This window comes from Streptopelia decaocto (assembly GCF_964273445.1).
Source record: "Streptopelia decaocto genome assembly, chromosome: 2".
NCBI lineage: Eukaryota > Metazoa > Chordata > Aves > Columbiformes > Columbidae > Streptopelia > Streptopelia decaocto.
Genome location: NC_138655.1, coordinates 125,630,584 through 125,652,826, shown reverse-complemented (window position 1 = coordinate 125,652,826; position 22,243 = coordinate 125,630,584). Strand labels below are relative to the sequence as shown.

Sequence of the window (22,243 nt, the reverse complement as noted above, 5' to 3'; positions counted from 1 at the left end):
AATAGACACAATTCCTCGTTTCTAAAAATGCTTGATAACCTCCACTTCTCTTTAAACTTGACAGTGTTAAAAATTGCAGACCTCGTCACGTCAGCTACAGAGAAAAACAAGTAAAATTTAACAACTGCATAAGTATGGGCTAACTGAGCCAAAGCAGTGCTAGTCTGACTCATAAATACAGCACATTCATTTAAAGTTAGAATTAATATTAACATTTTCACAAGATTCCTGAACTTGGTTTAAGGTGGAAACAAAAAAAAATACTGTTTACAACTCACTGTTTTAATAAAGTATGTTAGTTACTCATCATAAAGATCAATGATTAGAAGTAGAGTATGACTAAATACTCAGTATATTTATTAAAACCTGAGAGGGAACAAAAAGTAGAAAGCAACCAGTGACTTCTGATGACAACTTTTATGTCAAGAATTACACCAGCAATAAATTCCACATTAAAAGTCTCAATTGAAGCTATGAGTAAAAAGACCACCAATAAAATGCATTCTGGGAAATGAGAAAGTAGCATAGCTAGAAAATGTCCAGCTATAAGAGAAACATTATGAGTGCAGCAACAACATAACACCATCCAAACCACTATGGCCAGTCTGGATCACTGAGATTCTAAAGGGGATCATGACAGGGAGAATCACTGAATCATTTTGGTTGCAAGAGACTCTTCAGATCATCGAGTCCAACCATTAACCTAACACTGGCACTAAACCATGTCCCTAATGACCTCAACCACTTCCCTGTGAACTGGTGGAAAAAAATCCAGAAGCTCAAAACAAGTGGCTTAGTATCCAACTGCCACAAAAATGAAGTTGAGATCAACAAAATACAGAAAACAAATAACTATCCTGGTTCTGTTGTACAGTAAGATTTTCTTTTGCACTGTTTTATACATAACAAATAAACATGGAAATAGATAGTAAGTTCAATACAACTAGACAGGTAAGAGTAACCACTTGTATCCAAAGGTGATTCACTTCGGTTAGAAAGGAAGGAAAAAGGTTCTCTGTTGTCCTTGATGTAGAAACTATAGTCTTTATGATGTTAACGCCACACCAAAAATATTTAACTATTCCATAACCTCAACAAGAATAACAAAAAATATATTATACCCATCAGCTCGATCAGTCCCATACAGCCATATAAACCCCAGTAAAGACATGGAAAGAAAATACCAAAAAGGACAAAGGACATATTGCTCGTTTTGGTGACAAAATGATCTAAACCCACACACAGGTCATCTAAATGTGGAAAAAAAAAAACAAACAAACCAACAACAACAAAACACATTCATAGAACTTCAAAATTGTCAGTTTGTGAAATGGAAAATCTTATACAACTTCCAGGATGTTTTATTTCTACTAACACCAGTTGCATTTATACTTCCTAAATCTCATTCCATTTAATAACGGTGACTAAATTTCACTAGACTTATTAACAAGAAACAGATTAACAAGAATGCCAATAGCTTGTTTGCACAAAACTGACCCACCACTTTGATGCTCCCTGTCTATAGCAAAATGGTACATTGAATACTTTGTAAGCAGCCAAATGCCTCTTCTGACATGAAGATTCCTTCTGTGGTAGCCAGTGTCACTGGGAGAACTATTACTCGTGGCATCCAACTGGACAAAATGTGGCAACTCACTGCTTAAAAAAAAAAAAAAAAAAAAAAAAAAAAAGGCTGCACAGCTTCTCTTAGAATAAATGAATATTTCACAGAAAATCATCCAGTTACTGAATGCAAACCACAGCAGAAAACTGCTGCAAATTTCAACCCTGTTAGTGGATAGCTGAATTGAGGGAAGAGGATGTAAGCATCATCAACTTAGGATAAAATTGCTGGATTTTATTTTAAACATGCTTAAACTCAACATTTTAACTTAAATATTTAAGATTTTAATCTACACATTTTACATCTCTTGCCACCTGAAGCTGGTGATCCAAATGTCTAGAATAGCGCATTTGGAACGCTGAGTTATATTAACATCACACTATCTATAGCAGTTTAATTTCAACAAATTTCTCTGGGTTTTTGCATATCACTGAATAAATGACTCTGGAATTAGCTTACTTTTCTTGGAGGCATTATATGAGATTATTTCTCAGTCTCCTCCTCTTTGATTTAGTATACCTCTTAAGATAATTTATTAATGTTTTGGATATCTCATTCATCATCCATTATTACTGGTGTCATAAATTAGAGGAATGGAACAAAGCACTGGACTATACATTTTTTCCATATTCATCAATAAAATAGCCATCTCAGTACAGCAAGCGCTGTACTAAAGAACTTGGTTTATCCACTACAGTAAGACTGGGAACACTTTTATAACTCAAATGCCCAAACAGATTATTAGATTTATAGAATAATATGGTACTAGTGAAGAAAGAAACCAGGGCTTCACCTTTAAATATAAAAGGATAGAAACACCTGGTCTGCAAAAGACAAAAGTACATGTCAGAAATTTCTATGTCCTGTAAGTTACTCAGATACATTAGAAGGCTAATGAATACCAGTCCTGTATGAAAAAGAATGGATTAATCATTGAAAATGCTGTAATTTTGTCAGCATAAGATAAAACAGCAAAAAGGGAGGAAAGATTTAACTAACAGAAACTCAAATGGCAGCATTTAAGTCTCTGGTACTATTTCTCAGTAGACAAGTTACCTACCCTAGTGGTAAGCAGGAAAAACAAAGTCCCTTGCCATTACTTTTGTGTGTTTGTTTTGGGGTTTTGGGTTGTTTTTTTTTTTTTAATGTTTTTGTTTCTTTGTTTTGTGGTGGTGCTGTTTTTGTTTGTTTTGTTTTAATTCAGACAACCTAAACACAAAGAACATTGGAAAATAAAGTTGTGAAGACTTCAAAAGATATTTCAAGACAATGATCATTAGTGGGTATCCTATTGGAAATAAGTTACATAGTTAGATACTATGCTATATAAAGTACCTGAAGGAAGACAGAATTAAGGTTATTATGGAAACAGGAACTACTGACTTAGCAAGATCATTGTGCCTGAATTAAAATATATCTTTAAGTCTGAATGTCCAAAAACTCATTTTTTTATTTTAGCCAAAGACTCGGTTGACATATTTTGTACACATTCACTATTTACATTCCTTTAACTAAAATTAAATCTCTCATTAAGGCAAATTAATATTTTACATGATATAATAGTAATGCACTAACTTCTTTTCTAACTGTTACACGAAAATGTTTGAGCCAGGTTTACCAATTAATTGATGAAATCAAATACAGAAGAATATAAGTTCTTACAATAAAAGAGGAAAAGGACTCCCTATATCAGAATTTAATTGGGTAAAAGGCTTCAGATTAGCAACTGTATATCTAATTTTTAAATGGAAAAAAAAAAGCTGTTAATTTTTTCTTCTTTTGGCATTATAGACTATGTATTTCAGTTCCAATGTCATCTAAAAACAACAAAATAATTTTTTTCAACTAAATAAAAACTCTTTTCATTGTGCTGCCTCTAAATCAGGACCCACTATCTATAGTAATTGACAATTAACAAAACATACTTGTATCGATGTTTTTTAAAGCTAATTCAACTAAATACATACATACAGATTGATTTTTTCTTTTATTATGTTTAGAATGATTAATTAAAGTGTTTGATGAACTACGTATGACCCTTCCCTATAGTTACAATTACCAGTGGAATGAAAAATGAGATACTCGAGCTGCAGCTTTTATTAGTCTCCAGTTTGGTTGGCGCTTGGCTGTGATCATGCCTGTTACTCAATCTATAAAGGCAGCTTGCAATCAAAAAGAACCTTACTGTCACGACTAAAACCAGATAGTACTCTCCTTGTACTAAGGTGCAGGCGGTTTGAGGATCAACACAAAGTAGACAAACCAATCCCTCCTTTGCCATTTGTGCTCTCTTATCTCTGCTTCACTTCGCATAAAAACGTGCATTGTCAGGGAAACACTGAGAGCTACTCAATTCTCTATTGATGACAGTATTCACCCATCATGTAGGTGCCATGAACTCCACTTGTAGCCTCAGTTAATTTCTAATTTCTACAGCAGGAAACTTTATTACACAGGAGACTTATTATAAGCACTTCATACCCAAAATTTCCAGTATTAGTCTAGGAGGTAACAGGTACAAAATAATTCCCTGGTGCAAAAAAGACTTTATTGAACCTGATCTCCTACGACCAATGGGACTGCTCTAGCAACGGATGTAGTAGCCAAAAAAATGTTGGCAACAGCACCACCATTCCATCATGCAAGAGTTTTGTTGACTTAGTGTTTCTAAACCATCACCTGGAGTACTATGTTCAGTTCTGAGGCCTGCAGTATAATAAAGACATCGACCTGTTGGAGAGGGGCCAGAGGAGGCCACGAAAATGGTCAGAGGGCTGGAACAGCTCTGCTGTGAGGACAGGCTGAGAGAGTTAGGGTTCTTCAGCCTGGGGAAGAGAAGTTTCTGCACAAACCTTATTGCAGCCTTTCAGTACATAAAGGGGGCTGATAAGAAAGATGGGAATAGACTTCTCAGCAGGGCCTGACGGGGGATAATGATTCTAAACTAAGAGAGGGGAGATTCAGACATGAGGAAGAAATTTTTTACAATGAGGGTGATGAAATACTGCCACAGGTTGCCCAGAGAAGTGGTAGATGCCCCATCCCTGGAGACATTCAAAGCCAGGCTGGACAAGGCTCTGAGGAACCTGATCTAGTTGAAGATGCCCCTCCTCATTGCAGAGGGTTGGACTAGATGACCTTTGAAGGTCCCTTCCAATCCAAAATACTATATAATACTATGATCTGAGACTTTTTTCCTTCTTGATCTTTTTGTTCAGTGAGTGGAAAACTTATTTCTGCATGGAATGACTCACAGAACGTCAAATCAAGGAACACGCACTGCTGGTTTACCTAAGACCAAATCAAATATATTAACCTTGGGATGCATGAAAGAAGGTTTATCTTTTCCTCATTCTAAATAAATTACTTTCTCATGTAAAACTTTACAATAAAATCCCAGTCAAGGGTATCCAGCATTATCAAATCTTCATTTATTTCCAGGTAAATAAGCAGATAACCTCTTCTTTATTCTCAATATGTAATTTCTCTTCTTAACAGTAGATTTCAACATGAATTAATGACTGGGCGGAAGTACCGAAAAATCATGGAAATAATGCTTTAGCTTACCCCATACGGAATTTGGAACAAAAGAGATAAATTTTCTCAAAGAATTATGCCAGGATAACTTTCCTTTCACTCTTGTTACCTAATTACCATAACTTTCAGGCCTGCTGAAAATGTCATCAATGAACAATAAACTGCACATTGAATAGACACCATCCACTCAGAAATAAACATAGATAACATTTGGTTAGAACACAGAACAAAATAAATAAATAAATAAACAAAACAAAACAAAAAAATGTAATCTCAAATTCAATAATTTTCTCTAAAACAAACAAATAAAAAAAACCCCTTACATTTATTATACTAAAGGTTCTGCAAGACATAACGTGCTGTCTTTTTTTTTTTAACAACAGAGATCCAGAAGGCTTCAGATGCTTATATACCTGCTAGATAGAATCAATACCCCTAGATGTTGATTTTTATGGTGGTTTTAAGAGACACCCCTGTTATGTTCTCTAAACACAGACATTACATGCAATTTAAACCTTTGCTTCTCAGTAACATGCTATCCTCTAATACCTTATGAGCATCTGTTCTCAGACACACATATTTTTAAGCTCCCTGTATTAGAACATCCATTCATGAAGCTGATCGGAAGCACATGTGGACCTGCAATAACCTAAAGAATTTTTCAGTGGGATAAAAAGGCCTAGCAGGACATTCAAAATCCAGTGACTACAAAGTAGTAGTTAAATGCAGAAGAAGAATAGAGGAGATGGTATTCTGAAGCAAGGGGACAGGTAACAGTAGAGGGCAAAAGCTGATACCAGGGGGACCAAAGATAAACCCATCCATATGGGGCTGTGATACTCATTTCCTCAACACAATTGTTACTGCTAGTAAAGTAGTTTACTACAGCTACATGATTTAACAACTGTTAAACTAATACTGTTAAATCCAGAATCCATTAGAAACATACTACAAATTGCCTCAAAGAAATAAGACTTGTTTACTCCTCATTATAGTGTCAGTGAGTAAAAGAGTTGATCTTAAACAACAAAAGCCTGACTGAAAAAAATGCCGCCAGCTCTGTCAGACTCCTGGAAGAGAAAGTCAAGGCTCAAATGATCGTGTTGATCTTTGACTGAAACTGTAAAACAAGTCAGTTTCTTCAAAGCCAAACATAACACCGCAGTCAACAATAAGGAATCTTTTTGTTTTTTCCACACAGTGGAGTTTTTGATGTCATAAGCTCTGGATATTTTTAATCAAACTAAACAGGCATTAGCAAGGCAAATGTATATGACCCAGGCCCATAAACAACCATGGGACTGGTTTTCCTAACTAATCTTATTTTTCCTGCTGTCGCCTAAATCCCAGCACCAAGACGACAAAGGTTTTAATCATCTTTTAAGTGGCTTTCAACCAATGTTTTTTTGTTTCACTACCCAAATCTAAGTAATTGTTCAGACCTGTTCACTGACTAAACTCCAAAGTATCCATATTTTATTAGTCACATGGAAATTGCATTGTTACTCGCAAGACTTCAAGATAAAACACTTCACTGATAGAGACCAGAATCTAAAATTCATCCCATTTAAAGACTAAGCATTAAAATACATTATTTCATGCTCTTAATTCAAATAAAGGCAATTAAAAATACCATCTTTTCTGTTCAGAAGTTATCCTTAGTTGTCCTTCCTGAACTCCTGATTCTCAGCGTCAGTTCTAATGTCCTACATAATTCTGCCCATCCTTACTATGCAAACAATTCTAATTTAAAAAAAAGCCTACATTCACTAAACAACTTTCAACACAATCCCTTCCAGTGTAATTTTCCAGTGTATTTATAATATTTCTGCTGCTAGTCATTAAGAACCAAATTCATCAATGTCTACTTTCTCATTTTAGATATTACTTTATTTGAAATTAATTTTAACCCATGCCAAGTAAACTAATGTTAAAAACTGCAGATGCCATGAACACTACAGAAGTGTAACAGCAAAAATAAACACCTAATGACTAGAAACATAGCCAGAAACAAAGGGTAGACAATAGTTTAACTTAACCGATTGGGGCACACCCTCTTCTTCCCACCTCTCACCTCCAGTAAATTCATTCTAATTATAACTATATGGGTCAGTTCAAGTTTGTTTAGCTGCAGGTTTCTGCATCTCTGAAGTCAACAGTGAAGTCACTCAGGACTTTACAGACCAACTTTTTCTTTCTGGAACAAATCTTAAGCATCCAGAAGCCCGGGACTTCATGAATTAAGTGCTTACTCAGCAGGCATCCAGAAAGCAATGCATTATCTCACTTAGCCATATCAGCACTTCATTATCCGTTTTACGTAAGAATTCATAACGATAACAACTGCATTGTTTGACATGCAGCAGAAACATATGGGCAACCAGCAGCTAGATATTTCCTCTGACCCCTGTCAGATCAATTAATTTCCATAACAGAGACAAATGCCTTCAGAACAGCAAAGCAAGACAACAGAAAACCTCTCAAATGCTAGAAAAAGCCAAAGAGTATATGCTGTGAAGAAGTGAACTAGGTTTAAAAAGTACACAGCATTCAAGTAATTATCCAACCTACCGTTAAAACTGGTTTCTGTAATGTACAGCATCACATATATTACTTCACAGTAAACCAATTTCATTAAACCTTTTGCTTGTGAGATGGCATAGGCTACCTATCCAGAGTGCTTACCATCACAAATATCCATCTCATTTTAACCTAAATTTATACACATAATGCAAGTAATACTTACTAACAACAACAACAACATTCAACAACCAATTAGCTTAACTAATAAAATCCGTTAAAGCTCAAAATCTAAATATGAAGCCAAGTCAACCATAAATAGCAGGAATAATGTCCATTTAAGTTTTATACCCTGTACTTCCCAATCTTCTGTACTTTTACTAATGCAAAATACATCAACTTCAAAAACGTATCCTGAAGTTCTTCAACATTTTCTATTATGAGCTATTACCTACAGGATCAAAAGAGGTACGCTACAGATACAAATTTCACATGATCTTAAACATAAAAAGAAATCTGCTGCATCTCTATCTTCTAGTCACATAACAAGATAACGCAAAGATTACATCATTCAAGGATTACCAGGGTACTTGTACGTTTAATTATTAGTCTGGGTCACCATTTAAAGCCCTAGTTGTTAATTAGCCCTCCTTTGTTCCACATGCTGGACTACTCAAAAAAAATTCCCAGTTCACTGACTGTATACCTGATCAAGTGACTGAGCTGTAGAACTAAAGATATCATGTGAAAGTTCTTAATAAATGCAAGTCTAATTTACTGTTACTTCTGCTTATTTAAAAATTTTGTTGTGCTCTCAGAGTCCAAGTCTAAGAAAGAACCATTTTGTCAGCTGTCATACAAGACCAGCTGTTGTAACATTGTCATCCGCAAATCAGTCACTGAGGGTAGCAATGCCTAACAAGTAGACTTTAGTTTAGTAAATACTGCCCACCTGTTGGACTGTAGAAAATTTCTGATGGACTAAGGCAGCACTAACAGCATGCGAGCAGAGAGTCCACATGGTGAGCTATCACAGAACAGGTTTTCCTGGCTTTTTTCCCATGTATGCACATTCCAGTGCTGTTCTAGAAATGGCGGCTGTTTTCTGGGCAGAATGCTCCAGACACCTTAGGATCAAGATTCATTGAAAGCAAAGAGATAATTTGCTTATAATACTATGCATATGTATGAAGTTTATGTATCCAATTTAGAATTCTAAAATGCTTATATGTATACGCATCTTTTACACCGACTAAATATTGAAAATCTCCCAGTAGCTACTATGGCAAAAAAAACTTTTTTTTTTTCTTTAAATTCATTAGAGATAATTAAGAGAACAGGTGGTACTTGGAAACACATTTCATAAACTGTCATAACCAAGAGAGACTGGATGACACAAGCATATACGTCAAGATCCACCACAGCTGAATGGTCAAAGATGCATGAGACCATGTAAAAGTATTTCAGTTAATGAATGAGTTTTTCTTAGTAACACATTATCAATTGGCCAATAAAGGCCTTACTGAACATTAAAAAGTGTGAGGATCAGATGTACAAAGAGAAAAATCAAAGTAAAAAGATAATTCTGTTTTGGGCAGAACATGGTAGCCATTCACATCAATACAGTGTTGGTTTTTATTTGCTTATTTCTGGTGACAGACTTTCCCTTTTACAGTCCTTGCCAAACATCACTTGGCAGGATTTTGACAATGTGTACAAGAGGGCAGACAGCGAGCAGCCCCTCATGGTTACCAGTCACTCCTCACTGTATTTCTATAGAATGGCACTTCAAATGAAGTTTTACTTGAGCAGAGTGAAACAAAAGTCCAGCTTTAATCTCACTTCATCACTGCCATTCCCTCTAGACTGAGGTGTCAAACTCGTTTTCACCAGGGGCCACATCAGCCTCCCGGTTGCTTTCAAAGGGCTGAATGTAATTTTAAAACTGTATAAATGTCACATTGTTGCATGTATAAGTTTTACATGGTTGCATGTGTGTTACATGGATGCATGTATAAATGTTACATTGATACAGTCTTAAAAAATACATTCGGCCTTTTGAAGGCAACCACGAGGCTGATGTGGCCCCCAGTGAAAACGAGCTTGACAGCCCCGGTCTAGACCTACAGATGACGGATCTCTGCCATTCCATCATCAAGGTGAAGTTGGGTCACTAACAAGGGGCAGCTCTTCCAGACTGGAAGCTGGAACTTTTCTATTAGAGAAGTCACAAAGAAATTCTCCTCAAAAGACCAGGTCAGCTGAGGACACAGGAGGTTTGGGATTTTATTCATTTGTTTGGCTGTTTTTTCTTTAATGGTAGTACTAATAAAATAACTAGTCTTTCAAGAACTGTTGTAACTTATACACGCCCATGGATTCAGAAATGCCCAGGAAGGTCCAGTACAGTCAGATGATCCATGACCAAGTGTCACAGATGACAGGGCTTACAGGAGGGTGTTGAACTTTGAGCTCTGGCTCTAAGACAGTCCACTTCAGAAACACTAAAGAGGCTGGATGGTAGAGCTGGAGCTCTGAGAGGCAGGTATCCAAGCAAATGTCTGGTGCGGAAGAGAGAGCTTCTCTCTCTTGCCTTTCACCTATGCAAGATGACAGATGTCAGTTAAATCTTTTTTCATTTGTTTACATGTACATGTGATTAGAAATTCTGTTTGCATTTCACTCTCATTTCACTATCATTCATCCTTTGTCTGTGTCTTCAAGTCAACATATCATAATGGTGTCACAGATTTTGTTTGAAAAGGCAAAGGTCAAATGGAAGTAAAAATACTTTGAAACATTCTGTAAAGACACTGAAAGTACAGAAACGCATGTCAAGTTACAGGGAAGAGGTTAGCATCTCAGAAGAGACTACTTGGAAACCCATAGTATCCAGTGGATCTATAAACAGACACAGCAATGAATCATGACAAACCCATTACCAGCTGCTACAACGGAATTCTGGACACTTGTTTCAGTTCCTTCAGAACCCAGGCAAAATGAACAAGAATAAAATTGGCGTGGCCATAACATTTCGCCAAGCAAAATTCTTAACTGTAGACAGGAATTAGTCTCAAGTGAAATGGCAGTTAATTCATTGCTGTCAGTTCAGGATACTTTTCAATGATGAAATCATTGCAAACTGTAACTCAGGGCTTTGAAAGATAAATTCTCTCATGGCAAAAAAATGAAACTGCTACCCAACCTTCATTTACTCTGAAGTTAACCTGAATAATAATTTTAGAAGTTGTCTGGTCAGGGTGAGTAAGAAACATTAGCTGAAATAAAATACTAGCAATCTAGAGACTTGCTGGCAACCTGAGTCTTTTTCTATTAGAGGATAAAGTACAAATAGAAACCAAACCCATCAGAAAGAGTGTCAGCTTGATGTAATGTACTGCTACAAATATCCTTCTTCCTAAAGCAAACTGAATATTTGAGAAAAATGAGAAATCCTTGAATACTTTTTCACTCTCAGTACCAAATATATCTTCGTCACCATTTTCACCACTCAGGTTCAAAATGAGATGATCTTTATTAGCTCCTCTTCATCTTCCAATATATTCAGATCTCATCTGAAACTTTGTTCTTATTTTTAATAAGACCTATATGTATAAGAGTCAACTTGCCTATCCATCTAAAATTCTCATTTTCCCCATACAATCCAACTCATCTTCTAATCAATCCATGCAGTGAGTAACCTCTACAATGCTCAACCCACTGGCTGCCAAAGTCTTCAATAAGTGTTAAGACTTAATGATCATGCCTCTCACCAGTAACTCTACATTGTACTTTCTGTTTGCATCGTTATCACTGCATAGCCTTTTACAAAAATTGACGACAACCTTAGTAAAAACCCTTGTAAAACTCTATGTCTTCCATTACTCTCACAAATGCAGTTAGGCAATATGCCCTTCAATATGTAAAACTATCTTTATTAGCAGTGTATTTGTTCTTCCTTGCCCAACATCCCTTCCAACCCAAACCATTTTATGATTCTGTGATTTCCTTTCTAGTGTGCAGTTATGTGGTGTTGAGCTGCCTACTGTGGTTAACCCGCAACATCACCTTACAATTATTTCTGTCACAGCTGCACCTATTCATGGCTTGAAAACACAGAGGCAGAGGAGCTTGACATGCACAAGCATCAGGCAAACAAAACATTAAGACATATACTATAAAAAACAAAACAAAAAAGAATAATGGCCAGCAAGGGTTCAAGAAACACATTCTGCTTTCTTGGGTTTGATTTTATTCCATTTTTCCAGAAGGGGGAATCTTGGAAGTATGCTAGATTCTTTCATGCTGAGGAAAGTCCAGGGTTGCAAGCATTAGGGTGGAGTGAGACTGCACAGAAACAGGTAAAAGGGACCTAAAAGAAATGCTCACTGTTAAGCTATTCAATGCCTGTCAATAAGCTTTACATTGAAGATTTTCCTCTTAAACCCACTGGTTTAAGCCCTAGTCACCCACTTCCTATCCAGCCGTTCTTCTTTCTCAAGCTTGCATAGCTTGAGCTAGATTGATCTGTTATTTCTGGAAGGGGATGATGTGAGTCTGGAGCTTCTGAGCATAATAGAAAATAGGACATTACTCTGAGTCTTACTGAAAGCTACCTTCAAACACTGGTAAAAGACTGACTATCTGTCTTAGGAGATGTCTAACATGCTTATGGACTAAATGATAAATAACAGCAGCTCTAGCAAATGAAGAACTCCAGTCAACCTCCAAAAATTATAGCATGAGTCTATCAACATACTTTTATCCCAATCTGGGTAAGCTGTTATAAAGAGTAAAATGATGTTCACTCATCCCACATTTCCCCTCTTCTCAGATAAAATTACTCACAGTGGAAATTATAACCATGACTGATCATACGCTATTACTGTAAATTAATGTAAAAATCTAGTCTCACCCAACAGCCACGAAACAGCAACAGCATGCTCTAATTCCCAGCATGTGTCAGTTTTGAATATTAACTTATAGGTAGAACTACGTATTTTTCTTCTAATATACAAGAACTTTGACAGTTTATCTAAAATCCCTAAAGATGAGAACAAAAATGTATAGCATACTAAAAACTAATTAGGAATTTCTCCAATCACTGGGGCTGTGGAGTGCACGGGGTGCTACTGAAGTAACACAGCATCTCAGCTGGATTTGCAACAGCTGAGAGTGCCACTTGTTCATTCTGTACATGTACCCCAACCCTCTGCAGTCATGCACAACCTCAAAATAGAGCATGTCCAGTGACAGCAGCTGCGACTGTCCTGTGCTCCTCCCCACTCATTTTCACAAGGACTGAACCTTGCAATAAATGGATCCTGCATCTGTGGGTAAAGGCAACATGACTGTACAAATATATGTCTGAAATCACCATCAGTTATAGTTATTAAAAATCAACATTAACTTGTATCTGGCCAATATAGGTCTTAATTTCTTCTCAGGTACAGAACTCCTCTCACTTCATCCTTAGGAAGTATTTAAGGCTCAAGACAAAAGTCATAAAAGACTGGGCAGCTTTTCCATCTCTGCAAACTGGAGCTTGACATTTTATGTTGAAGGTATGTCAAATCAACAAATAACTTCACTGATCAAAGGCGGGAAACAAAAGCAACCAGCAAAGTGACTGGGTCCATATACAGTTCTGAAAAATTTGTAGCATGAAAGGGGCCACAAGCAGCTGGTAATCAGCTGGAAATGGAGAACGCACATCCTGCCCTACACACATCTCATTCCATCTATCCCTTAAAAGTCTTTCCAATTCCCTGACTTGCAGGTGAGCCTCCATTGTCATCTTGCACCTGAATCAAGCAATCTTCAAATCAAAACTCATGGGCAGTACAATAAATAAGAGCTGGGACCACTGCACAAATCCAAAAACCAAAGAGCTTTCTACTAGGTGAAACACATCCTGCCTACAGAAGGAAACCTTGTGAAAAGGGAAATCTAAAGTTCCCAGTGTAAAATATGTATACTGCCTCACAGTATTTTTCAGAAATATTATATAGGAATGAATTTTAACTTGAAAGGATAACTGCCCAAAATTACCTTAAAGTAATATGCAAAGTACCAACAGAAAATTTCAAAGGGCATTTCACACTGTCATAAGTACTTCCCCAGAAAAATGTGAAGCAAATTTCACAAATAAAAAGGTAAGTTTACTTTAATTCATAAAATGCTCTTCTTTCTTTTAACTGTCTGCCTTCTCTGAAAAGCACATTTGAAAAACCATTCAACATTCCTAACTGTAACACACACATTCCATCAATCTAAAATGCTAGCTTTTTTTATTTGTTTGTTATTGCAGGTTTGTTTGTTTGTTTGTTCCACAATCAAGACACTGTCTTGACTGAATGCTTTAAATGCTTTTTGTGCACAATGAACATTTACCACTGATGTGTTCAGAAGAAACCTTTCCAGTGACCGGGACACAAGTTTCCTCTGGTACAGGAAGTCAGAAACTTCCCATTTGTTGTTGCACTTTCCTCTACTTGTGCTCATCACTGTTTTCTCATCCAGCCATAAAAAATTAAATTTACAGGAGTCCAGATTTCTGCACACTTCAAAACAAAAGAATCCTTTCAACATTATCTGCTACATATTTCCATGAGGCAGTAAAACTGGCAGGGCGCAACCAGTATAAGCTTATGTGTAAATGTGCATCTACAATGAAAACCAAAGAAGGTGAAATCTTTGGCCTGTTAGCCTTGACTACTTAAAGCACATAAAGATTACGGGGTATAAGAAACTTTAGAAGGTATTGTCACAAGCAGCACTAGATTTAGTTTTCAGTCTACAAAAAAAGACACACATATATAAAAGAATTGCCCGGTTATGTACTTGAATTTATTAACTTTTCCCCAAACTATGCATATTTATTAGCACCATAGGCATACGTGTAAATGATGTAAACGAAAAATGAGTCAAGCCTAAAGGAGGAAACACTATGCTATTGACTCATGAATAACTGAAAGACAAGCAAGGCTCCCACATATTTTTTAAAATACATGGTTCCAATAGAAATAACAGGCTGTACATGCTGCAAGTGTCCAAGTCACTGTTCTGAAAGTACATGTAAGTTCTACAGGAAGCAGGGCATGCAAAACAAGCATGAGTATCAGCTAATTTTCATCTCTCCCGTTTAACAAACTCATTTAAATTGTGTGATTTAATAAACATTTTACAGTGTGCTCCCATTTAGCTATGATGGGATATTATAAAATCTGGGTTCTAACTAGAGCTTCCCCTTTGAGTTGTTGTTTGGCTTTGAATAAATCACTTCCCTCTCACTGAAAATGATTAATGCTATTTTCATTTAGAGATGAAAGGCTCTACAAAACTACTAAGTGTTCCTCATGAATACTCCAGATAAAAGTTTAGTCAAGAAGGTACAAGAAATCAAAGTACCACCTTGACACTGGGTCCTCTTATTCAGTTTTACAGTGCAGCAAGCACGCTGATGTGAAAACAATTACGAAATAAACATGACACGCACTACTACCAGCTTAGAAGTCTCTAATTTTAAAAGAGGTCAAGTTCACATCTGAAGGTCAGTGGGAACACAGGCAAACACTTTTCAAGCAGAGATAACAGAAAAAGTAATCACAGTTTAAGAAAATAATTTAAAAAGAGAATGTGTTGAGGAAGATCATAAAATACATCAACAGTTTTCAACTCTGCCGCATGTCAAGCTTTAATCAGTAAAATATAGGCAGATCTTCATTCAGCTATAGATGTTGCCTTGCTGTCAACAATAGCAGGAGAAGAAAAAAGGCTGGAGGAAAGATTGTGTATATCCACATCATATAGGAGGCAGTAGTCACTGGTCACATCCATCAGTGGTGAATGGAAAATTTCGAGACCCAGAATACAATTATATTCATCAATACTGTGTGAGATTAATTACACTTAAAGAAAAAAATGTAAACGGGTGGCATGTTGGCAAATCATATTTGTTGTGGATGCATCTAAAGCACAGGAGATAAGAAATAATCATCAGCTCAAGTAACTACTGAGCTTTAAGCTACTCTTAACAATTCAGAAAACAGTGCTGATCATGACAGTGGGAAGGTAGATTATAAATACAACACTGTAAAATTTGTGAAAAGATTACCTATTTCAATGCATAATGAAAAACACCCACCTCTATAGAATGACATATCAACGAGAAAAATATTATGGGGAAGAAAGCTCAATATCAGCACCGTAAAGTATTATAAACTAACATGAATTTGAGGAACTCCATGGTATGGAGAATATTCTACCATTTGGAATTTTTTTTTGTAACTTGCTTTAAAACACCTGCTAATGGCCACTTTAAGTGACAAAACAACTTCCTGGATGACAGTTCATCTGATGCCAGGTACAATTCTTATGCTAACATCACAGTGATGTCTAAAGTCTCAAAATGCACTTCCGGAATTCTAGAAAGATTCTTTAAAACTTTCAACAAGTTTCATAGCTTCTCGAAATTCAAGTCTATTCTCAATACATATCATACAGCTATACTTCTTCCACAACAGGAAAAAAGTCAAAAGTCCATTTTTGTAAAAGCTAGAGATTAAATTAAAATACCAGCTATTATCAAGCAGGCACAATTCAGGTTTCAAGAAACATCATTCAGACATTCATTACTCGATAGATCAGAACTAAAGGATATACTGACTATATGTAGGTCTAAGGGCTAAATGTGACAGCTCACTCAGAAGGGGATGCCAGGAGAAGTCTGTTACAGACCATCAGCTCAAGCTAGAGAACAGCAGGACTTTTTGCAAGCCCCTATCTGTAATGTGCTGGAAGAAAAAGGTCAAACTGAAGTCTTCAATAATGAAACCTCATATCTCAGGATCTTATGCAGTCACCAGCAAAACCATCAGCTTTTAAAAATTATTAGCAACAGTTTTCTAACAGCACTGACCATAACCAATGCAGAGAAATTATCACATATCCCATTATAACAGCTAAAATGAGTAAGTCACTGGACTAGAAATTGGAGATAGTCTAAGGATTACTGATCATGACCAGATTACATAGCCAGATAGAGATTACTGACATCTATGTAAACATATGATGCATGTCCACACTAATATTCCTGAGGTTTCAAAATTTCTGAAGCTGAAAAGATTTATGAACAAAATTGTTTGGGAAGAATAACCTCAGACAGGAAAACACAAAAATGGAAACTTCCTTAAGAGGACATTTCTCTATGCTCAGGCAACTCTACAGCTAACAAAGAGGACAACTTTGGCTACAGCTCATCTTAGTTGTTCAAAACCTGATGCTTTTGGGGAAAAAAAAAAAAAGTGTAAAGAAAAAACAACGACAAAAAAAAAAGATCAACAATGTAGAAAAGGGGAGGCTGGATCACCATCAACATAAATCAGTTACAGAGTGTTGAAACTGAGAGCCATAAAACATCCACATGACACAGCCAAGTACGTTAATAACAAACACCACGTCAACAACAGCGGAAGCCCGTGATCAGACAGAGGTGGCACAAGTGTTAAAAATCATACAGGAAGATCAAAAATAGTCAATAAATACTTTCATTCTATAGTTGGAAAGATTCAAAATGGTATAATTGTATCACATTATATTGATTTTCTTTCCAACTCATTTGTTAAACAGATGTTCCAGATCAGATGTTACAAAAACATTGCAAGACAAACATTTTAAATCAGCATACTTGTTAAACTTATCCAAGAGTCCTGGAGTAGTTAGCCCAGCAAATCTACGATCTGTTGATGCTCTTTTAAAACTATGTATTTTAATAACTGTATCTGTCTTTAAATGCTAGGGATTGCCACCATGCAGAGGAGCGAAAATTCAGTGTCAAAGGGACAAATCAAGTGTTAAGGCAATCTGATATGATACAGAATTCAGACAAGATAACAAGAACCAGTGAAAGACAGATGCATTCAAATGTATTCAAACAATAATTGCACGCCTTATTTTTAAATAGTGGAAAAGATGAATCACTGAAACAAGTCATCCAGAGAAGTAAATGGTAGATTCTCAGTATCTTGATGCACTTAAAAAAAAAAAAAAAAAAGAAAGAAGCTTAGCCAACTAGAAGTTCAGGGAAAAAAAAAAAAAAAAAGCAAAACATCAAGAGAAAAACTCATGCTGTAATACATTTAAAGTGAAATGTTCACGTATGAAGATAGAATTGATCCCCACTCTAATGCACCACTATGTGCAGTACTAAATGCAAGTCAGCTTAAGCAAGCACATAGCACATGAACTTTTCACATGCTCACAACTGGATTAATTAGTAGTGTGAAAATAAAGTTCTTTAATAAATCTAAAATAAAAATTTACCAGCCCATTAACAGGAAACGCCCCTCAAACAGAACACAGGACACCACGATGCTGTCTCTTTTCTGGTGCATACCGTTCAACATCAGTGACACGTGATTCTTCCTATTATTTTGAAATGATTTCCAACCAGACTTCAGGTCATGTTATGACTCAGTGCTTTTGGGAAATCTACACCAAACCATTAACAGAGGCAAAACACCCATTTCCATTCTGTTTCGTAATTCATCAACCTTTACCCAAAATATGCTAAATGTCAAATGTTCATCTCCAAGATCTGGATGCAGTTTGACTAACTGCTGCAGCTTGGCTCTTGCTTCTTATCCCAACTCTCAGTACAAATACGGTCGACCATGTCTCCTCAAAGATTTTCACACATAGATTCCTATAAGAATCGGAGTAATCACACCTTTTTCTATTCAACATCAATAAAAAGAATACGAATCATCAGATTATAACGTTATCCAATATAACTGGGATCTTGAAATCCGCATCATTTTCAAGTTTTTTTTTTTGTTTTTTTTTTTTTGTTTTGTTTTGTTTTTTTTTGTTTTTTAAGTACTTGATCACAGGAGCTGTGATATCAGGAAAAAAAAAGTTATTGACATATGGATAACTAGGCAAAACACAAACTACAGCAGCAACCTTCCCAAAAACTGGAAATGGTAATAGCTATGCCCATTCTTTTGGAGGTCAAAACCAGAAAGTGGAAGCTTTGCTAAGGTAGCAACCAAACACAAGCAAGCAACACCTCCCATCCTGTTTAACAACCTTCTGAGAGCACAACCCAGCCAAAGATCTGGGGTTTTACAGGCTATAGACTGACTTTGCTCTGGGCACTTTACTGGGCTAGAAGAAAAAGCACACAAAACCTCCAGCTTATTTACTGAAAAGCAGTGTAGAGTCTAAGTCAAACAGTTTAGATAACATACCACATTTGCACTCTACAGACATCACTGGCTCCTGATCCAAAATGCTCTTACACATGCTAATCAACAAAGCCTCAAATGGACTAGGAACTGATTATCCTAGAAACCATCCACCCTCTACAATTCTCAGCAACAGCTGTTGTCAATTACAGCAGCGTACCTAACAGTTTAAGACAAAACTCATAAGGACAGAGCAGAAAGTAAACTTTCTAAGACATCATCAATGGAATTTCTTTCAGGACAAAGTGTAAAACAGTTCTTTACTTAGCCCTTTTCCAGTGAAAAATGAAGTTACAATTGCAACAATAACTGGGAGATGGCAAAGATGATCTCTACATTAGCATAAATCATAGGCAGGCAGAAAATGTACAACACATTTCCACCAAATCACATTTTTCTTGCACATTAATACAAGGTACCAAAGTCCAAAAGATGCAAGTGCTACTCAAATGCAAACAAAAGTGAACAGGACAATGTTTGAGGAAAGCAAACAATGTAACACAAAAAAAAAGAAAAATGTGTGAGGAATGTTTTCACTCAAAGGTAAGTGCCACTTTTGCAGGTGGCAGAGCATTTTAAGAAAAGCTCTGAACCGTTTCTGTGTGACAAGTGAGCTTTGCTAATATTGCAGCAGACACTGAAAACAATTAGTAAAAAAATCAAGTTTGTGTCTTTCCTCTGATTTCTGAGGTGAAATGAAGTGAAACATACAAGTATCTTGTCAGTTTAACTAATCGTTGAAGGAAGCCACTAGCGGAGCCTCGCTTAGTCGCCTTCCCATCCACAAAACCAAAGAACACACTCTTGTTCTCACTAATCAAACGATGCTATTAACATATTTCAAAATGTTTAGTTTTCATAGGAGTTTATCATATCTATAGTACCTAAATAACGAACCCACCACAAAATCTAGAGGGGAATAAATGCACCTTCTTCCCAGTATGCACTTATACATAAAAATGGTAACTGCTCATACTTTGTCATGAACTGAGGTTCATTATGTATGTTCACAGTTCATCCAAGGGTAAGCTCCTGTTGTTGCCTCTGCAGCAATTAACGATTTCAACTAAGAAAACTTACAAAAATTTTAAAGGCTGTGTCTAGTTCCGTGTTTACCTAATAGTCCAAACAAATTACAACACAACCTTCATTTTAACAATTCCAGTAATCACTGCTATTATATATATACTTATGACTTTTAGGGCAGCAGTATTTAGGCCATACATTGGCCGTATGTGTCAGCAAAAAAGAAGTATGACAACTGGTAATGCACAGCTGTGTTAACTCAGACTATTATTACATTTACATAAAAAAAAAAAAGTTGGTTTCAAAACCATAAATCATTATCATCCACAAACAATGATTTTTTCTTATTGCCCAGTTTCAGATCTTACTGTATTTCAACCTGCGAGCTATAAATGCAATAGTGGATGATGATTCAGAGACAGGTGGGATCTAGGATTAATTTAACTGAATGTTTCATGATCTTCAAATGCTTAAAATTATTTTAAATACTAACAACCAGCCCACATTTATTTGGAATACATTTTGAAAGCTTCGGTTTTCACAGAGGAGGTATTATCAGTAACCAGCTGAGTTCGTGTGTGGCAAGTAATGGAACTGACAAACTACAACTTTAATGAAGTTTCACTGGTCTGAAAATAAATGCTTCCCTTACATGGTGCTTTTTAATCAAGTTTCAGAGTGCTTTGTAAAGGAAGGTAAGCAGGATTACTGAGAATAAAGTGGTACATGGATGCTGTGGAGCTGAGCAGCAGAACGAGATGAGTATTCTTGTTTCCCAAGTGCCATCCCAGTACGTTTTGGAATATGATTCTTTCACGTATGCACCACTTTCATGTGTATATACCGCTAAAGCAATATTATGTCCATATGATAGACAACTATGTCTTAAAATCAGACCACAAAGCCTCCAGGATGCGTAATACCATAGGATATGTAGCGTAACTAAACTACTAATGGGTACAGTACAGCAATCTAAGAGTATAAAACTCTCCAACTGCTAAAATGTGCTAATTGCAGCCCTCGCACTGAAATCCAAACTTGTATACCACTTGAAATACTGCACCCCAAAGAAAAACAAGTGTGACATATAAGTATCTACCACTGATGGCAATAAACTGGGTGGCTAGCACAGACTGAATCAGATACGTGGGAAAAGGGAAGAAAAGAGGCTCTGGGGCAGGAAAAGTGGAGTGACACCAAGTTTCTTCTAAAAACTCTTTTTTTCAAGGCCTGAAATAAAAACAAAAAAAGGGCGGGGAAAAACAAAAAAAAAAAATCACGAAGACCTTAACTTCCCCCTTCAGCCACCAGAATCACCATCACCAACAATTTAAAAAAAAAAAAAAATAGAAGGGGAAACATTGTGACAAATCTGCCTCCTCCTCCCTCCCTGCTTTAACCTCCCAGGAACGAGGCTCTGGCTCCAGCGGTCCGTGAGCGGGCAGCCGCTGCCCCCAGCACTCCCCGGGCCGAGCCCGCTCCGGCGGGCAGCCCCGCGGGAAGGCGCCTGCGGAGGCCGGGGAGCGGCGGCGGCCGCCCGGAGCGCGCAGGCCTCACCGCTCCTGCGGGCCCCGCTGCTGCCCACTGACGGCCGGGGGCGGCGGGACCAGCCGCCGCCGCCGGGGAACGGCCTCGGCAGGGGCCGGGGCAGCGGACTTTGACTGCAGGGCGGCCGGCGGGGAGGGGGGCAAGCGGGTTAAGGGGAGCAGATGCTCTGGGGCTGGTTTTACCTGCTGCTGCTGCTGCCTGCAGTGGCATGAAGATCTGGCTCAGCCTCTCTCTCTCTCTGTCTCCCTCCCCGCCTCCCTCCCTCCCTCCCTGGGCGGCACACAGACCCCCGCGCCGGCTCGGCGCCCTGCGAGGGACGCGGGGCAGGGGGAGGCGGTGGGGAGGCCCGGGGAAGGGAAGGGGAAGAGCTCCCTGCCCGCACGCGGGGACGCGCGATGGCGCCGCCCCCCACCATCCCCCTCAGCTCCCTCCGCGCAGGCGCCCGCCGCTCCGTGAGGCCGCGGCCGCCCAGCCCGCGGGCCGCGCCTGCTCCCTGTGCCCGCCGTCAGCGCAGTTCGGCGAAAGCTGGGCTGTGGCGGCCCCCGAGAAGGGGAAGGGCGATGAACGGGGCTTTCTTGGTGGCGGGCGGTGGCGCAGCTCGGTTCCCCGGGAGGCCCGGCGGGCAACGGCAAAAGGGCGCTGGAAGTTTTTTTGAAATCGGGAGGCTTTCTCTTTGTTCGGGGCCTTTTACCCTCTGAGGGAGCCCGAGGCGCTTTGATTTACATAAAGCCTTCGCGGA

The 22,243-nt window shown here is 37.8% G+C and overlaps 1 protein-coding gene across 10 annotated transcripts in view; it reads right to left on the bottom strand.

Annotated features, from left to right (window-relative positions):
• TBC1D5 (TBC1 domain family member 5) overlaps positions 1 to 21,909 on the bottom strand; it is a 315,400-nt gene extending 293,491 nt beyond the window's left edge. For 8 of the 10 annotated variants that reach the window (XM_082046566.1, XM_082046568.1, XM_082046562.1 and 5 more), the window contains exon 1: positions 21,687 to 21,909. Coding sequence is in view for 1 of the 10 variants with exons in the window: in XM_082046561.1 (XP_081902687.1) it covers positions 1,546 to 1,659; positions 5,192 to 5,196 (119 nt within the window). In the remaining 9 variants the exon portion in view is untranslated. Of the gene's footprint in view, positions 1 to 1,545; positions 1,660 to 5,191; positions 5,210 to 18,004; positions 18,525 to 21,686 lie in introns of those variants that run through there. The other 2 variants (XM_082046561.1, XM_082046572.1) reach the window with 2 other exon arrangements.
• Between the last annotated feature and the right edge of the window lie 334 nt (positions 21,910 to 22,243).